The 15,599-nt window shown below is 29.6% G+C and overlaps 1 protein-coding gene across 2 annotated transcripts; it reads left to right on the plus strand.

Annotated features, from left to right (window-relative positions):
* Positions 1–12,139: 12,139 nt before the first annotated feature.
* LOC110668516 (GATA transcription factor 5) lies at positions 12,140–13,738 on the plus strand. 2 transcript variants are annotated; one of them, XM_021829785.2, is made up of 3 exons: positions 12,140–12,309; positions 12,387–12,713; positions 12,807–13,738. In XM_021829785.2, the coding sequence occupies exons 1-3, from the start codon at positions 12,238–12,240 to the stop codon at positions 13,497–13,499; spliced, it is 1,092 nt and encodes a 363-aa protein (XP_021685477.2). In that variant the 5' UTR covers positions 12,140–12,237; the 3' UTR covers positions 13,500–13,738. The 2 variants fall into 2 exon arrangements, with proteins under 2 accessions (XP_021685477.2, XP_021685479.2); XM_021829787.2 differs by having other exon boundaries at positions 12,184–12,309; positions 12,810–13,738.
* The last annotated feature ends 1,861 nt before the right edge of the window (positions 13,739–15,599 follow it).

Here is a 15,599-nt window from a genome sequence, read left to right on the forward strand (position 1 = left end):
CCACAATGAAGGTTGCCATGTGAACAAGGAACCCTCCCATGAAACCCACCTTCTCTTATCATTTTTTTTTTTTTTTAACGAATGCTTGTGGCTCCAATATGATCCAATCCCTTGCCAACTTTCCTGTCTCCAATCTTTCTTTTGAGAAGATCCCTTATCTCTATTCAAATCAAGAACTCAAACAAGAGACAACCCATTGCCTGTCATTCAACATCGAGCTGAAGCTGAAAACAATATTCATTTCCTTCATTTCTTGTTCCTTCTAACACGCACAAAAGAAGTGCCACTTCCACGGAATACATCCAGGAAATGGGTGCCATAAAATCAGCATGGTCTTGGATACTCTTTCTATTATATTATTTTCTTCATAATTCTTTTTTTTTATTTAAAAAATGGATACATCGAATTTCATTATCTAAGTACCATCATGATGTTTTGGATAATACCCACATCGATCATTTTCAATGAAAGGACTGTAAAATTTTCTTGATAGTCCAACAATCTATAGAACAAGATCTTTTGATATGGTTTCTTGAAATACAAAATCGACATTTTTTTTTTTGAGTAAGAAATTGAGAGAGTCGGAATTTGGACCGACACTCTTAATATACATTTTCATTCACACAAGTAATTGAAAGTGGCCAATAAAATCAAATTGTTTTGCCTTTGCTTAAACTAGGGTTGATTAGATGGATGGGGATTAGATCCCCACATCGGATGGGGCATATGCTAGTAAAGCAAATTAATTAAAAGTAGACAAAAAAAAATTAGTGTAGTTTAAAGCTTTGCACGTTTGTTGGTTTCTTCGTTTGCTCTTCTTGTTGAATGTCTTTGTATCCTATTCAATGGCGCGAAGGACGGAACACTGTGTGGGAAGACACCGGGGCCTTGCTCACCACATCCCAACCTCTCCTAATAATTACCGGATATTTCGGAATGATTTTTTATTAATTAGGTCATATATACTATATTATTTAATTATGTGTTTTGCTATATTTTAGTTTGACTCTGGTAATCACTTGTTTGGACGAGATTGTGTTTGCCCGCAAGGGCGCAGACTTTGCCAGATTGACCTTGTTACTTGTAGTTTCATTACAAACTTAATTAGATTAATAATTTATTCAGTATTTAGAGATTGATTTTGCATAATCAGATTTTTTTTTTTATTTTGAAAATCTTTAAATAGAAGTGTAAATTATTAAAGATTTGAGCTTGTTTACCTCTTATATTATAAAACAAATATTTAATCAATAAATTATTGTTTTAATAATTTTTTATATGATCCTCATTTTCAATATTCTAGTCTTGTTTTACATGTTATAAATTATTTTTTAAAAAATTGTAAAGAATAATCGAGAAGTATTTAATTATGTAATTAAAGTTTAAATAAAGTTACACCATTGATTGCATGGGTACTCAATAGAGAGTGAATTTTAATTAATGCATCATTTTAATTACTTTAATTTTTAAGGATTTGTGTTATCTAAACTTAATTTATTATGAATTTAAAATATAATATATATTATAAGATTCACTTATGTAATTATGTATTGAGTCTATAATGAATCGAATTTAAATAAAAATTTTTAAATTTTTAAATTTTATACAAAATAAAATTCGAGATGTGCTGTAAAATTATCCTTATTAAAAAATACTCCAATATTTTTTAAAATAAAGTTAATTAATTGTGTGGTATCAGTCCATACAGAAGGTTAATTTGACTGTTGCTGGTGAATTTATATAATGTAAATGAGGTGGTGTCGTTTTCAGTTTGCCCCGATAGAAGGGAAAACAAGTAACAAAACTAAACTAACTCCTTTCTCCATAGCCAAAGTGGTTAATTTAATTAAGAAGCTTTAGTAAACTTGTGGACCTTGTGTGGTTAAATTGGATGTGCCTACCGCACCTAACGTTAAAGTTTATACAGTGACAGTACATCCACCTAACTAAAAAGAATATCAGAGAAAAGGGGGAAAAATAAATAAAAAGGTTTTTATTGTGTTCAATATGATAAGATTGCAGCATTCATTATCTCATTTAATTTATCACCATCTCATAAAAAATAAAAATAGCAGAGACGTTGAGGAGGTGAAGAGGAAGAAGGAAGAGAAAGCTGTCAATCAATGGGGGTGATCATGAAAGGCAAGGTTCGCGAGGCACGCGACCGTTTGATCTGCCGGTCGTGGTACTACCGGGTGTGGGCATTGCTATTTCCTTGGGGGTCCACCATAAAAATGCGTCGGTGCACGTGCTCTGCGTGATTGCCGTCTGGAACCTAAAGACCCCAAAAATAGTTATAATAACACACCTAACCCAGCTGTTAATCACCGTCAATAAAACGAGCCCTGTGAATTGCCTGCTTGGATGAAGAGCCCCCGAGAATTTTTCAAGATCAGCCGTCCGTTAACGTCGGTGGTCATGTTTCTGTTAATCACGTTTCATTCATTGGAAGGAATATTCTCACGAAGAACACGTGGCACGTGGAGAAGAATTTTCCTTTAGAAGAACCGCGGAGTATCTTTGTTTTATCGTCCAGAACACCCATTTATTTGTTTGACACGTGGAGCATCTTCTGCCGTTCCTTATATCATCTCTTTTATCTTTTTTTTTTAATTTTTTTAAATATAATAAACATATTCACCGGCTTTTTCCCCTTGATTATAATTTACAAGGATTAAATTTTATCATCTAAATTTATTAAAAAGTTAATTTAATGTTAAAATAGATAAAATAAAACAATATAATTATAAAAAAATGTGTCATTCTTTGAGGGAATAAACCTCCAATAAAATAATATTTTTCTCTAATTAATTAAAGAAAAAAAATATATTTTATCCAAGTTCATCATTTTTGTGACTTAAAATACTTTGAAACCACGAATCTACCAATTAATTTTAAAAATATAGCAAAAGTTATATGTCATTTTTTTTTTAGTAGATTTGAATTCAACAGGAATTTAAGACTCAAAATTGAGATTTTACGATTATCACTCCAATTTTACTTAATTAAAACTCATAGATAAAAATTATGTTAATTTTAAATATAAAAAAACAAAAAAAAATAGTTAAAAATTAGAGATGATAATTTGTGTCGTGTTGTGTCTCATTTTGATATGATACAATTAATAATTGTGTCATAAACTCTCAATTCAAATATGATCTATTTATTAAATAAATCATACAACACTACTCGTATAACCCGTTTAATAAATAGGTCATTTGAATAAGTTACAATATACGTGTAACATGTTTAATGACCCATATTATTATTTATTTAAAAATTTGAAATGGTTGTAAGAGAGAGGATATGATTTAAATATGTTTCTATCCAATACTCATATAATTAATACTCAATTGCACTATACTTTAATTTTATATATGATATTCTTTATATATAAATTAAATTAAAGTTATATTAAAATAATTAAATAATTAATAATACCACTAATTTATTTTATTAATGAATTCTTATAAATTATTTTTTTATTAATATTAATATTTTATTAAATTTAATTATTTGTTTTTATTCTCAAAAACAATAAAAATTTTACTTTAAATATTAACAGTCTTCAAAAGAAATTTAAAATCACGATGTAGTTTTATTTTTTTAGCCTTATATAATTCATTTACATATAAAATGAGTAGTTATAATGTAGTCTAAATTTTTTCTTTGTAATTTTTTTAATATATATGACATTAATCAAGAATTTTTTTTTTTTGTTGGGAAGAATTTAATTTTTTTTAATATCAAATGTTTCATAAAAATATAAAAAATATAAATTATAGGATATTAAAAGTAAAATTATATTTTTAATTATAAATAAAAAAATCAAAATAAATTTAAATGAATCAAAATAAAATAAATTATTATGTATCTTATCGTGTTAAGAAGATTGATTTGATTAAATTTTTATTTTTTATTTATTATAAATAATTTAATTAATTTATGTTCTGAATTTATTTATGTTAAATTTAAATTCATTTAGTTATGTGTTGAGACGCGTCATGTAATGACGGTTGTATCAAAAATTGCAACCCTGATGGAAATGCACCACACTCAACGGGTCAAAGATCGGTAGTAGAGATTCAACATAATCATTTTTATCTTTATACCATATGTGTACGGGAGAAAAGCAAAAGCAAGTTGAAAAAAAAAGATTAATTACCACATGAATATCTCTAATTAATTAAAATTAATTATTAAACCAATAAGGAATTAACGAGAGAGAGAGAGAGAGGAGGGAAATGAGCATTGTCGTTGATGACTGATGAGGGACAGTGCACGTATTGCCCACTCCTTGGACCAGAGGACTGAAGAATTGCTCATATTGTTAAAGTTAGGTCACTTTTTGTGGGGAATCGTTATCTGCAGGACACTTCTCTTGACACTTTTGGGTCCCATGGTGTTGCTCCTTTATTATATTCTTCTTTTATTAGGGTTTCTTTTCCATCAGGGCAGAAAAGCTTCTATTTCTCTTTCAAAGTAGACATGATTATGGTAAAGTTGGGTCAATTGGATTCCCTTCATTTTTTTTCCCCTTTGGTTCATAACTGAAGAGCCTCAAATACCGTTAATTAAATGTGCAATTGGCGCCAACAAGGCATTCACCATGAAAAAAAAAAATAATAAGGGAACATTGTGATTGCTGAAAGACCATTTCTAAGGAAAGCTTCCTAAGAAATGGAGAAAATTATATATTATTTAATGCCCAGTAAATTATCAATATTTACTTATTACTAACATTTAACGATATAATTATACTAGTGACAGCCACATGTATTTAATAATTGTCTAAATATATGCTTAATATGAAAGTTTTAGACTAAAATCAAGGAATCATCACGTAGCAAGGTTTATTATTAAAATGTGATATGATAAATTCTCAAAAGAGTTTAACTTTTATATATATAGATGGGAGAACAATAGAGAAAAAACAACACAACAAATTCGGGATGCCCAATCACGTTGGATGTGTTTATGAATACTTATTGGTTCCAGTCTGACTCATCAAGTTGTTTTATACAAAAGGTTAACAAGAAACATTATGAACACCATTATATTGAGTGGCATATCCTTATGATGAAGAATTGATTACAACTATTTGGGTAACATGCAGTTAAACGTAGCTATCAAAAGACTAGTATAAGCAAACGGCAATTAGCATAGTAATAATTGAAATGGTCTACATGTTCATGTCATGCCTGCCTGCCTTATTCAGGATGCAATTTCCTGTCCCCATTTACACATTAAACTGATCCGCAAATCTGCTCCAAGGACTGCTTAGCATATTTGTGAATTATTTCTATGGAGGCCCATATCTTCTATTCGATTTAATATAAACTAGATGAAAGGCATTTTTTATTCTTTTAGGCCCAAACTTTCAAGGCCCTAAATCAACCAATAAAATAAAAGGGGCCTAAATAAGCCATTCCTGATCTCCTATCATTTAAGCAGATTTTTTTTTTTTTTTAAATACACAAATCAAACAGAAATCAATTCTTAAGCAGCGAAGCCAAGTCACAAAGAAGATGCGTTTTGGCAATTCCGGTGGAAATGTCCCATGTCATTCTCTTCATGCTCATCACGCGACTTCCGAGCATTAGCCTTTAACCACCTGATTTCGTCACATGCAAGATGAGTCTGACGGCTTTGATTCTCTACAGAGGTGTGGTGATCCTCGTGGATGTTCAGGATTGCTCACGCCTCCTACCTGACCAGCGATAATTTATTTTAATTAAATATTATATATATATATGAAACGGAATTATTTTAAATTAAATATATTTCATTCAATTTATGGAATTTGAAAAAACCCAATTAAGTGATGTGAAATGAAATTAAAGAAAGGAAGTAAGAGCCACAAAATGTAAGATATTTTTCTGTTCCTTAGACGTAAAACAAAGCACATGGAGGATTAAAACAAGCGCTTCTTAAGGATTGGCCAATGAGGTTTTGCGGCTTCAACGAGAGGTCACTGTAGGGCTAATTATTAGATATATTAAAAATATTAAAAAATAATATTTTTTTTTTATAAAATGAGAGTTTTTTTATAATATAGAGAATGAGTTTTACATAATTATAAAAAATGATATAAATATATTGAATATATCTAATAATTTATCGTAGCTGTGTAACATAAAAATAAACTACAAACATTAAAAAGATGAAGATGAAAATGAAATCAAACATTGTCCATTGAGGAAAGGTAGAATTGCACAACATATTATCCAACTAGACACTTAAAACCATTCAATATTATGATTAAGTAATACTAGGAAAATATTATTACTTCCTAACCATGCATGTTACGATTTGGTTTTTTGAAAAAATGGGTTATCTTCCCTGTGATTAGAAAGCAGACTGATTGCAGTCCACATCAAGTAGCTATAAGTGTTATCCATGACATTGCCCGGGACCATCTTAGAATTAAACTGAAGCACATGATTGTCTTCAAGTTCAACAGTGGTAAAGTTCTATCAGTAATTTCCATTACCATCAACTCTTTTTTTTTTTTTTTGCCCCCATGTTAAGAATGAAATTAATAAAACTTAAGAATTGATCTCACAACTAAATTTGTTTTCACTTTGGTTTGTATCTATGCCATCCACCATGAGCATCGGTTAAAGGGTGTGAAGGAGCGTATGGTTTTTGGTGCATTGATCTAACCTTGAGATCATTAAAGATTTAGATTATGATAGCAAAACAATTTAAAAGGCGATATCTTTGCTCAAAATTTGAGGAAATCTTTGTTATTATGAATACAAATACTGCATAATTGATATTTTATGGCTTGAAGGTGGCTATTTTACCTTAATGGGTAAAAAAAAAAAAAAAAAAATGTGGAGTACTCATGATGACCATTCACCGTTCTGTTAAATTAAGTAGAGTAGCAAACAAATGACAAATTCAGCAATCAAGTTCAACAGACTTCTTTCACCTCAGGCTTCTTCCGACCACAATATCCAAATCTGTCCTTCTTGACCTATTAAAAATAGCAACGTTTACATTAATCTTATAAAAAGTATAAGATCGAGGGAGGAACCACTTTAGAATAGGATCAGTATGTATAATATGTGACTCACTCAGAACAGTGTTCCTGTCTACCAAGCATACCTAATAACAAGAGCAGGATCATCTTTCAGATACTGCATTGCGCGACCTCCACAAACTCCATATATATTAGTTCCATGGCTAAGACCAAATCTGTCGCCCTGAGACTCCTATATGGGTAGGTGAACCACTCAACATGAGAGTTTACCATCACTTCCTCAGTGTGCAAACTCAAAGGAGGTATTAACCATATCAATTTGTCCACTAGCAGTCTTTAGTAAACACATGCAAAATAGATTCTTTAGCTCCCTTACATCTGTTGCACAAAAATGGAATGCCAACACACTTACGGGAGGCAAAAGATCATACAAGAGCCTCCACAAAAACTTCTTAGTTCGAGGCAATACCTGCCAAATAGTTCTCCACTTTAAATCCATAGAAAGAGAGGAAAAAGTAGACCCGGGTGGACATAATAACGATACCTGACAAAGCATATCTCATTTTGCGTACCGACCAGGAAAATGAGTCATTAGGAAGCTTGTTGCTCGAGACTTGTCTAATTAAGCTTACTCATCAGTCTTCACTGCTGACTACACTCGTTTATAAGCAGAAATTATTAATATGTTGTATGTACAATAAATTTATCATAGGATGTGTATATGGAGAACTCAAATTGAGTGCATCCACTATTAAATTAAATTTTTATATATAAATTTATTTACTTTATATATATATTTTAATTAATTTTATACATATTTCGATACAAATGTTTAATATAAAAATAATTAAACTTGTTTTCATATGAATTCGAGTTGTTATTAGAGGTATCTTTCATGAAATCAAACCCTGAAAGCCAATTACCCTGCCATATACTAATTGACGTTATCCTTCCAGTACAATTATTCCCTACTGTAGAACCTCTCTCCCTTATAAAATACTCCTCCAAATAAAACTTGGGTTCATGCCCACATTAACTTGTAAAAAAAAAAAAAGAAAAAAGGAAAAGCAATAGAATAGTAGTTAGCTTTTAGAAGACGAGCACAACAAGATGAGAAGGACACTAGTAACGCCACCTTATTTTGTTAAGAATGTCGTATTAAAACTCTAAACATGCCAAAAGCTTTATCTGTATAGATTTTTGGATGTATATGATCAGCCTGTTTAGAAATTAGAAATTTGTAAAAATTTAATTAAATTGTTTTTTTATTAATTCTCATATTTGATAAGTATAATAAGCGAAATAATTAAATCCTTTTAACTGAAAAAAAAAATCATTTTAAAAGAAATAAAAATCAAATCAAAATTTCTCCATGTTGGAATCTAAAATTTTATAAAATTTTAATTCAATTAATTTCTTTTTGGTTAATTCTTATATTTAAAATGAAGAATTTAATTATTTTTAAATTAAAAATTTATTTTTAAAAAATAAAAATTAAAACATAATTATGTAGGAATTCAATTGATTTTTTTTTCTTACAAATGATTTATACCAAAGGAAATATATATAATTGTGTGAAAATTTAATTAATTTTTTGTTACGAATGATTTATTTCAAAAAAAAAAAAAAAAGCTAATGCTCCAAACCGTTCCTTTTGGATTTTGAAAACCAACTCTAGTAATGCAAATACTCAAATTATTTTGTATACATTAATTATTTTATAATTTAAGAGAATTAATAATTACGATATTTGATGTGTTGATAACAAATTACTAATTAATTAGTAACAATTAATAAACCTTACTATCTTAGCCCCATTTTAAATGCTTTTAAAGTTTTTTATAAAAATTAAAAAAATAATTAGATAATTTTATTTTTTTAAAAAATATTGATAATTAATTAAAATATTATTTATTTAATTAAAATAAAAAATATAATAAAAAATAGATAAATATTTTAAAGATAATAAAAGATAATAATAAAAATGAAAAAAATAATAAATATTTTTCAATTTTTTTAGAGAAAAAAAAAATATCACTTAAAATACAGCGGAAAGAGTATGAGTTGAGTTAAAATAATGAATCGTGTTGTTTATACTCATTAGTAAAGGTGATTCTTCAAACAAATTTGGCATGATATCTCCGTTGCAATTATCAATCAACAATAATTAAAGATAGCTTTGCTTTGGGCTTTGGAGGAAGCGGAAGACAACATAACTTTTCAAATTCCAACAGTCACAGGGGAGGAAGCAATTGAAAATTCAAACTTTTTTATCACCAAAATATATGCACATTTACTTCTTTTTTTAATTATTATAATCTCCATTTTCTTTTAATTTTATGAACATAAACAATGGCGTTTTATTCGAAAGCAACCCAATGAAATTTGCCACTTATTTTAATTATTTACAGTGAAAAGATAACAATATAGTTACAGAGGCAACAGTTGAAAGCGGCAGCTGAGCCTGCTGGGACGCGGCAAAGCCTTGCATAGTCTCTCGTCCAGTGGTTTTGTAAATTGTGAATTGTGAAGAAGCAGCAGCTCAAGCCAACAAACAAACTCTCTTTTTCCTTTGGGAAACTTCCTCAAACGTATCATCTCATTTTTTTCCCTTGATTTTCCTCGTAGACCATAGATAACTTGTCATTGGAAATTTCACAAGCTTCCGTACCTTTGGTTTGTTCTTCCAATATTTTTAAATTATATTTTTTTTATATTATACAAATGATTTAATCAGTAGACTATTAATAAGACTATTTTATAGCTTAACAAAGTTTACAATCCATTATATAAAATTGATTAAGACTATTTCATGGAGTCTATTCAAAGTTCTTTAAAATCTTAAATTAAAATCATCAGTTTAAATTTAGGAGGAGGGAGGGAAAGGGAGGCATGATTAGAGTTATCTGATTTCAAAATTTAAAAATTTTTAAAATTCTACCCAAAAAGAAGAGCATATTTTGTGGATTAACGTCACTTGTCAGCGTTCCATCCAATAATTAAACAACACGTAGTCAAACGACTTGGGTCGGCCGAAAACGACATGGAGCCGGCTCCTGTATGCGTTTTTTTACCGTGTAAAAAAACCGTCCAATTTGGGAATCTGTGATACGTATTCAACTTCTCTCTACAACTGTTAAAAATACTCCCTTCCCACCTCTTTTATTCTGACCAAAATGTCCATACCCGTTTACAATTATTACTGTATGTCCAGATGTTTGAAGATGGAGTCGCATCCTATAATAGGCGTGGTTTTAATTTTTTTAAATATTAAATATACAAACTTTAATTAATTAATTGCAATTAACAAATAATGTTATGAATAATTAGCACAAAAAGAACAACTAAGTTGGTTAAAAATTGTCCAATTAATGAAGAAGTGGCAGAGGGGAATGATTTGAACGGGTGGGGAATGGGACAAAAAGCTGGCAAATTGTTCTTTGATCACTTTGCTTAGAAGGCATGTGTTGTCCCAACTCCTAAAACTCTGCTCGGTTCATCATTATGGTCCTTTTTCATGGTTAATCCATATATGTTATTACCTTATTTATTTTTATTTATTATATTTAAATTTTATATAAAAAAAATTAAATAATTTTATTTTTATAAAATATATTAATAATCAATTAAATTATATTTTCTTTCATTTAATTAATTGTTGTATAAATATTTATTATGTTTAATAAATAAATAAAAATATTAATTTTTAAATATGATCAATAATTTTAAATAAAAGAATTTAAACATAATAAATAAAAATGGATGAATATAGTGCATTAGTTAAAATAAAATGGATTGAGAGTAAGAGTTAATATTTCCCATTTGTAAAAATTATTTTTTTAATAATTAATGGATAAAACAAAAGGTAATTTTATAATTAAATTTCAAAAAAAAGTAAAAAACCCTTCTAAGAGAGTATACTATAGCCTCAATTAAAAAAAAAAAAAAACTATGTCTTTAATATCATTGATTGTGTTATAAGATAAAAAAAAAAAAAAAAAAGCTCAAGCAAATGGTCAACAAAAAGCAAAAGTGGTATATATGGGATTTTATGGTATAACACTGAAAGGAAAGGAAAATAGAAAAGAAGAAGCGGGAAATATGGGGAAGAAGAAGGAAAAAAAAAGGTGGAAATAGCAGAAAAATGAGGATAATTAGTCAAAAGCAATGGCCCCAAAATTCTTACCGCTCATCAAAAAAGTAAAAGCTGCACTGAAAAGTGGCAGTTTCCTAGGTCTTCACGAACACGGGTTTTAATAGGCCGGACAACACCATATCAACCGTATATTGCTTCAATTCGTTCAATCAAAATAATTAAAAATTATACCTCCATTTTTTTTTAATCAAATTTCGTTGTGTTAATAAAATAAAAAATGAATAAAATTAACTGATTAATATATATATATATATATATATATATATACATGATACTTTTTTTAATTATTAAAATATAAATTATAGTTAGAAGAAAATTATTTAGTGGACTAACTATGAAATTGAGGAATAAAAGTTTAGATAACAATTGTTCTATAATCCATCGTATATTAATATTATAATTTTGATTTGAGCTTAGCTTATTATTGCTCTTTAAAGGTTAACCCTAACTCCAAAAGGAGGTTTAATTTTTGGAATTTCTCAAACATTGAATCTGACCCATTCATTTATTAACCCATTCAAAATCAGTTGAATTTCTTTTGATTTATTAATCAATCAATGCATAAATTTTTAATAATTTCAAAATATTATTAAAATTTGAAATTCAAAACTATACTTATAAATAAGAATAATGAATGCAAAAATATTAATATTCAATGTAAAAATAATAATATTTAAATTATTATTATTATTATTATTTTATAATTTAGATATACAATTCAATGAAATAATTGATGGGGTGCCTGTATCTCCTATTATTAATTAAGTCTATTGTTATTAAGTAAAAAGAGTAAAAATCTTAATGAAAATGGAAATGAACACATTATTTTATTATATTATAAATTTTAATTTTTTTTTTAAATCTAAATTATAGATAATAAAAAATAAATACTTATAAAAAAATCATAAATAAATAACACACTTGAAACCGTATAAAATTAAAATAAATACGTACATTTTATATAAAATCCTGAAGATAGAGAAAAGATAAAGTAAAAAATTTACTTAAAAAGGAAACAAAGTTATCCGCACAGACGGAAAAGAAAGAAATAAGCTTTCTTATAAAATCCACGGACGATTTCGTCTCTCATTTAATGCTTTACCAAACTCATCATCCTTTTATCTTCCAATTCCCCTCTGCAACCACTTCCTCTTCTCATCTTCAGGTAATTGGAATTCATTTCTCATCTTTTAATACTTTGTTTCAAGTTTTCCCTTCTTGAATTCTGAGTTTTCTGTTCAGACCCAAATGGAGTGCGTTGAGGTTGCTTTGAAAGCCAGTATCAGGAAGGAGATGGCCCTCAAATTTAGCCCACAAGTGTCTTTCGACGATTTATGGGTACCAAATATGCAAAACGGCGCGTCGTCTGATGACTCTATCGTGGACGAGCTTTTGGACTTCTCTAATGAAGTTGGTTTAATTGAGGAAGAAGCAGGAGAAGAAAAAGCTTATACTGTGTCCGTTTCTCCTAAAGAAGTCCTTGAAGACGATAAAATTAGCGAGCAAAGCTCAAATTTTTCTGCAAAAGAATATTTTGGGTCTGTTCCGGCTAGCGAACTTGGGGTTCCGGTATGTTTGTCTTCTCTGTAACAAAAATAAAGCTGACGGCTTTCTTTGTTAATTTGTTAGGAAAATTGTTGACTAGAGCTGCCATTTTTGCAGCAGGATGATTTGGCAAGTCTTGAATGGTTATCGCATTTTGTGGAGGATTCCAACTCAGAATACTCCGCACCGTTCCCGGCTGGAATTTCACAGGAGAAGCATAACCAAGACAACCTTTCTGGACTACAAAAACCAGTTCTAACAGAGCAATGTTTTAAAACTCCTGTGCCGGCCAAGGCTCGAAGCAAGCGGGCAAGAACCTGCGTGAGAGGGTGGCCTCTTGGGTCACCTTCGTTGACAGAATCATCTTCAAGCTCTAGCTCATCGTCCTCTCCTCCTTGCCCTCCAAGCAGTTACCTCATCTTTACCCCGACGGGTATGAACCATGAACCGACAGAACCGGTTTTTTTAGGAAGACCGACTGCTAAAAAGCAAAAGAAAAGACCGGCCGGTGAGTTGCGCAGTGGGGTCGGCGGCGGGTCTCATGGGGCTCGGCGGTGCAGCCATTGCGGTGTTCAAAAGACTCCACAATGGCGAACCGGTCCTCTAGGAGCCAAGACTCTTTGCAACGCATGTGGAGTCAGATATAAGTCGGGTCGGCTTCTGCCCGAGTATAGACCTGCTTGTAGCCCGACTTTCTCTGGCGAGCTGCACTCTAACCACCACCGGAAAGTGCTGGAGATGCGGCAGAAAAAGGGGTTGTTGGGTCAGGCAGAACCCGATTTGGCTCCTGCAGTTGTACCCAGTTTTTGATAAATTATTATTAGAGTTTTAATTACAGAGCCAGGCAGCGTGATTAGGGGGAGGATTAGGATAGGTTGAACCGGATACGTTGAACCCGGTTCATTTACGTTCGGAGCTTAATGTGCAATTTTTTTTCCCCCTCTTGGTGGGTGGGGTAGGTTTGCGTAGTCATGTAGTTTTTAAATTAGGGAAGGCTTTAATATTGTTTTTTTTTATAGTATAATTTTTATTTGGTCTTTTTTAGTTTTTTTTTTTTTTTGCCATTTTCTTTTATTAACCTAAAACTTAATTTAGTAAGATTCACATACACTATGTACATAAATTTTATTCCGTCAAAGAATATTCGATGGTTAGTGATATTGAAATTATCCTTAGAGTTATGAAATTTTTAAATTTGAGTTATAGTTGAAATTTCTAGTTATTAGTGTAGTATTTTTAAATAAATGATTTTATTTTATTTTTTTAAATAATATATGCAAAAATATTTAGTACTTAACAAATATTAATTTTGATACTTTTCCTTGAGAAAAGGAAAGATGGATTTTGGAGTAGGGTGTGAGATTGAAAGCGTTCCCAATTTGGGGTGGGGGGGGACCGTTGAAAAGCAAGAAGTTGATGAAGGTCGAGGGGTCAAGTGTCCTATAAGCAAGGGAAATATGCATGTGGCGTGATATTTACGCATTTCCTTAAATCCTCTCCATGGAATAGGGGAATCTGACGGTCTAGATTTGTTGGGCTTCAGAGTACATGTCATGGGCACTTGTTTTCGTTCTTTCCTTTATTAATTGAAGATAATTTTATATTCAATTGTATGTAATTCACACAATTTTAAAACTCTATTATTAAAATATTTAATTGTTAATGAAATTTCTCATTCACTTAAAATAGTGAATTTAGTAAATTCCTGCTTAATAAATAAGATTTTTAAAGCTTCCCACAAGAAAATGTATAAGCCATTTTATAATTAATAAAATATTCCATTTTATTAATTAGATATTATTAAATTACTCAATTCAATTTCAAAATTTCTGGAACAAACGTGGTCCCTTGTTTTTTGTACAAAATGGCGCATTTAGGTTTGAAATTAACGCAAAAGGAGTAACTAATTCTGATGTTCACGTCTCAAATTGTGGGGGTTATTTTTTTGGAATAAAGTCATAAATATTTGTTATAATATTTATAATTTATTTTTTAAAAATTTAAAATATTATAACAAAAATATTCATTGATTAGTTTAGGTGTGAGATTATTATACTAATTTTGTAATTAAGGTAAATTACAACTATTATTTAGAAGTCCATACCTAAAAATGGTCAAAAGGGACCAAAACCTACAATTGGTTCAATTTCGATTTTAATTTTGATAATTTTTTTTTTAAATTATTTTTTAAAAGCTAATTTGACCTAAAATTGGATTACTTGCTTTAAATGTCATATTTATTGAAGGGGCTTATTAATTTAAACAATTGTTTATTTTTTAAATTTAATAATTAAAAATCACATTTCTTAACTATTTATATAACCAATACAGATAATTTTCTCATAAAAATAAAATAAATACATATATATATATATTGGATGAAGCTAGGCTGGGTTTTGCATATTAGGTGTACATCGGGAAGGCACTAAATCAACATTAAAAAAAAAAAAAAAAAGGGTGGGCAATTATCACAGAATTGGGTGAAGAGGATAGGGTGGAATTACACTTGCCAATTGACCTAGCTACCCATTACAGCATTTATTCTCGATTGCCATTATTGCATACTACACAACCTTTATGATAAGGCGACTTTGATGCATGCAATCAATAATTAATATTGACTGAAAAAAAATATTAATCACACAATTAGCATATATAATTTTTCCTCTTTAAAAAAAATTGGAATATTGAATATTAGAGAGATTTGAAATTATTATTTTACTAAGCAGAATTAGAGCAAGAAAAGATGAAATTATAAAGCAATTAAGCTCATATATATATATATATATATATTAAGTCGTTAATCACTTTGTTTTGCATGAAATGGGTCATTATCATGCTTAGACTGTATCAAATAAGTCGTTTCTATGGATACAATATCTTAGCAAAGGAAAACCAAAACCGTTCTCG

The sequence above is a fragment of the Hevea brasiliensis genome, chromosome 16 (genome assembly GCF_030052815.1).
Source record: "Hevea brasiliensis isolate MT/VB/25A 57/8 chromosome 16, ASM3005281v1, whole genome shotgun sequence".
NCBI lineage: Eukaryota > Viridiplantae > Streptophyta > Magnoliopsida > Malpighiales > Euphorbiaceae > Hevea > Hevea brasiliensis.

Bases quoted from the DNA above. Each gene is read 5' to 3' on its own strand.
- LOC110668516 (XM_021829785.2), top strand. From the start codon at position 12,238: ATGCTTTACCAAACTCATCATCCTTTTATCTTCCAATTCCCCTCTGCA. The intron at 12,310-12,386 runs GTAATTGGAATT...TTTTCTGTTCAG, and splicing joins CTTCCTCTTCTCATCTTCAG to ACCCAAATGGAGTGCGTTGA. The intron at 12,714-12,806 runs GTATGTTTGTCT...CCATTTTTGCAG, and splicing joins CTAGCGAACTTGGGGTTCCG to CAGGATGATTTGGCAAGTCT.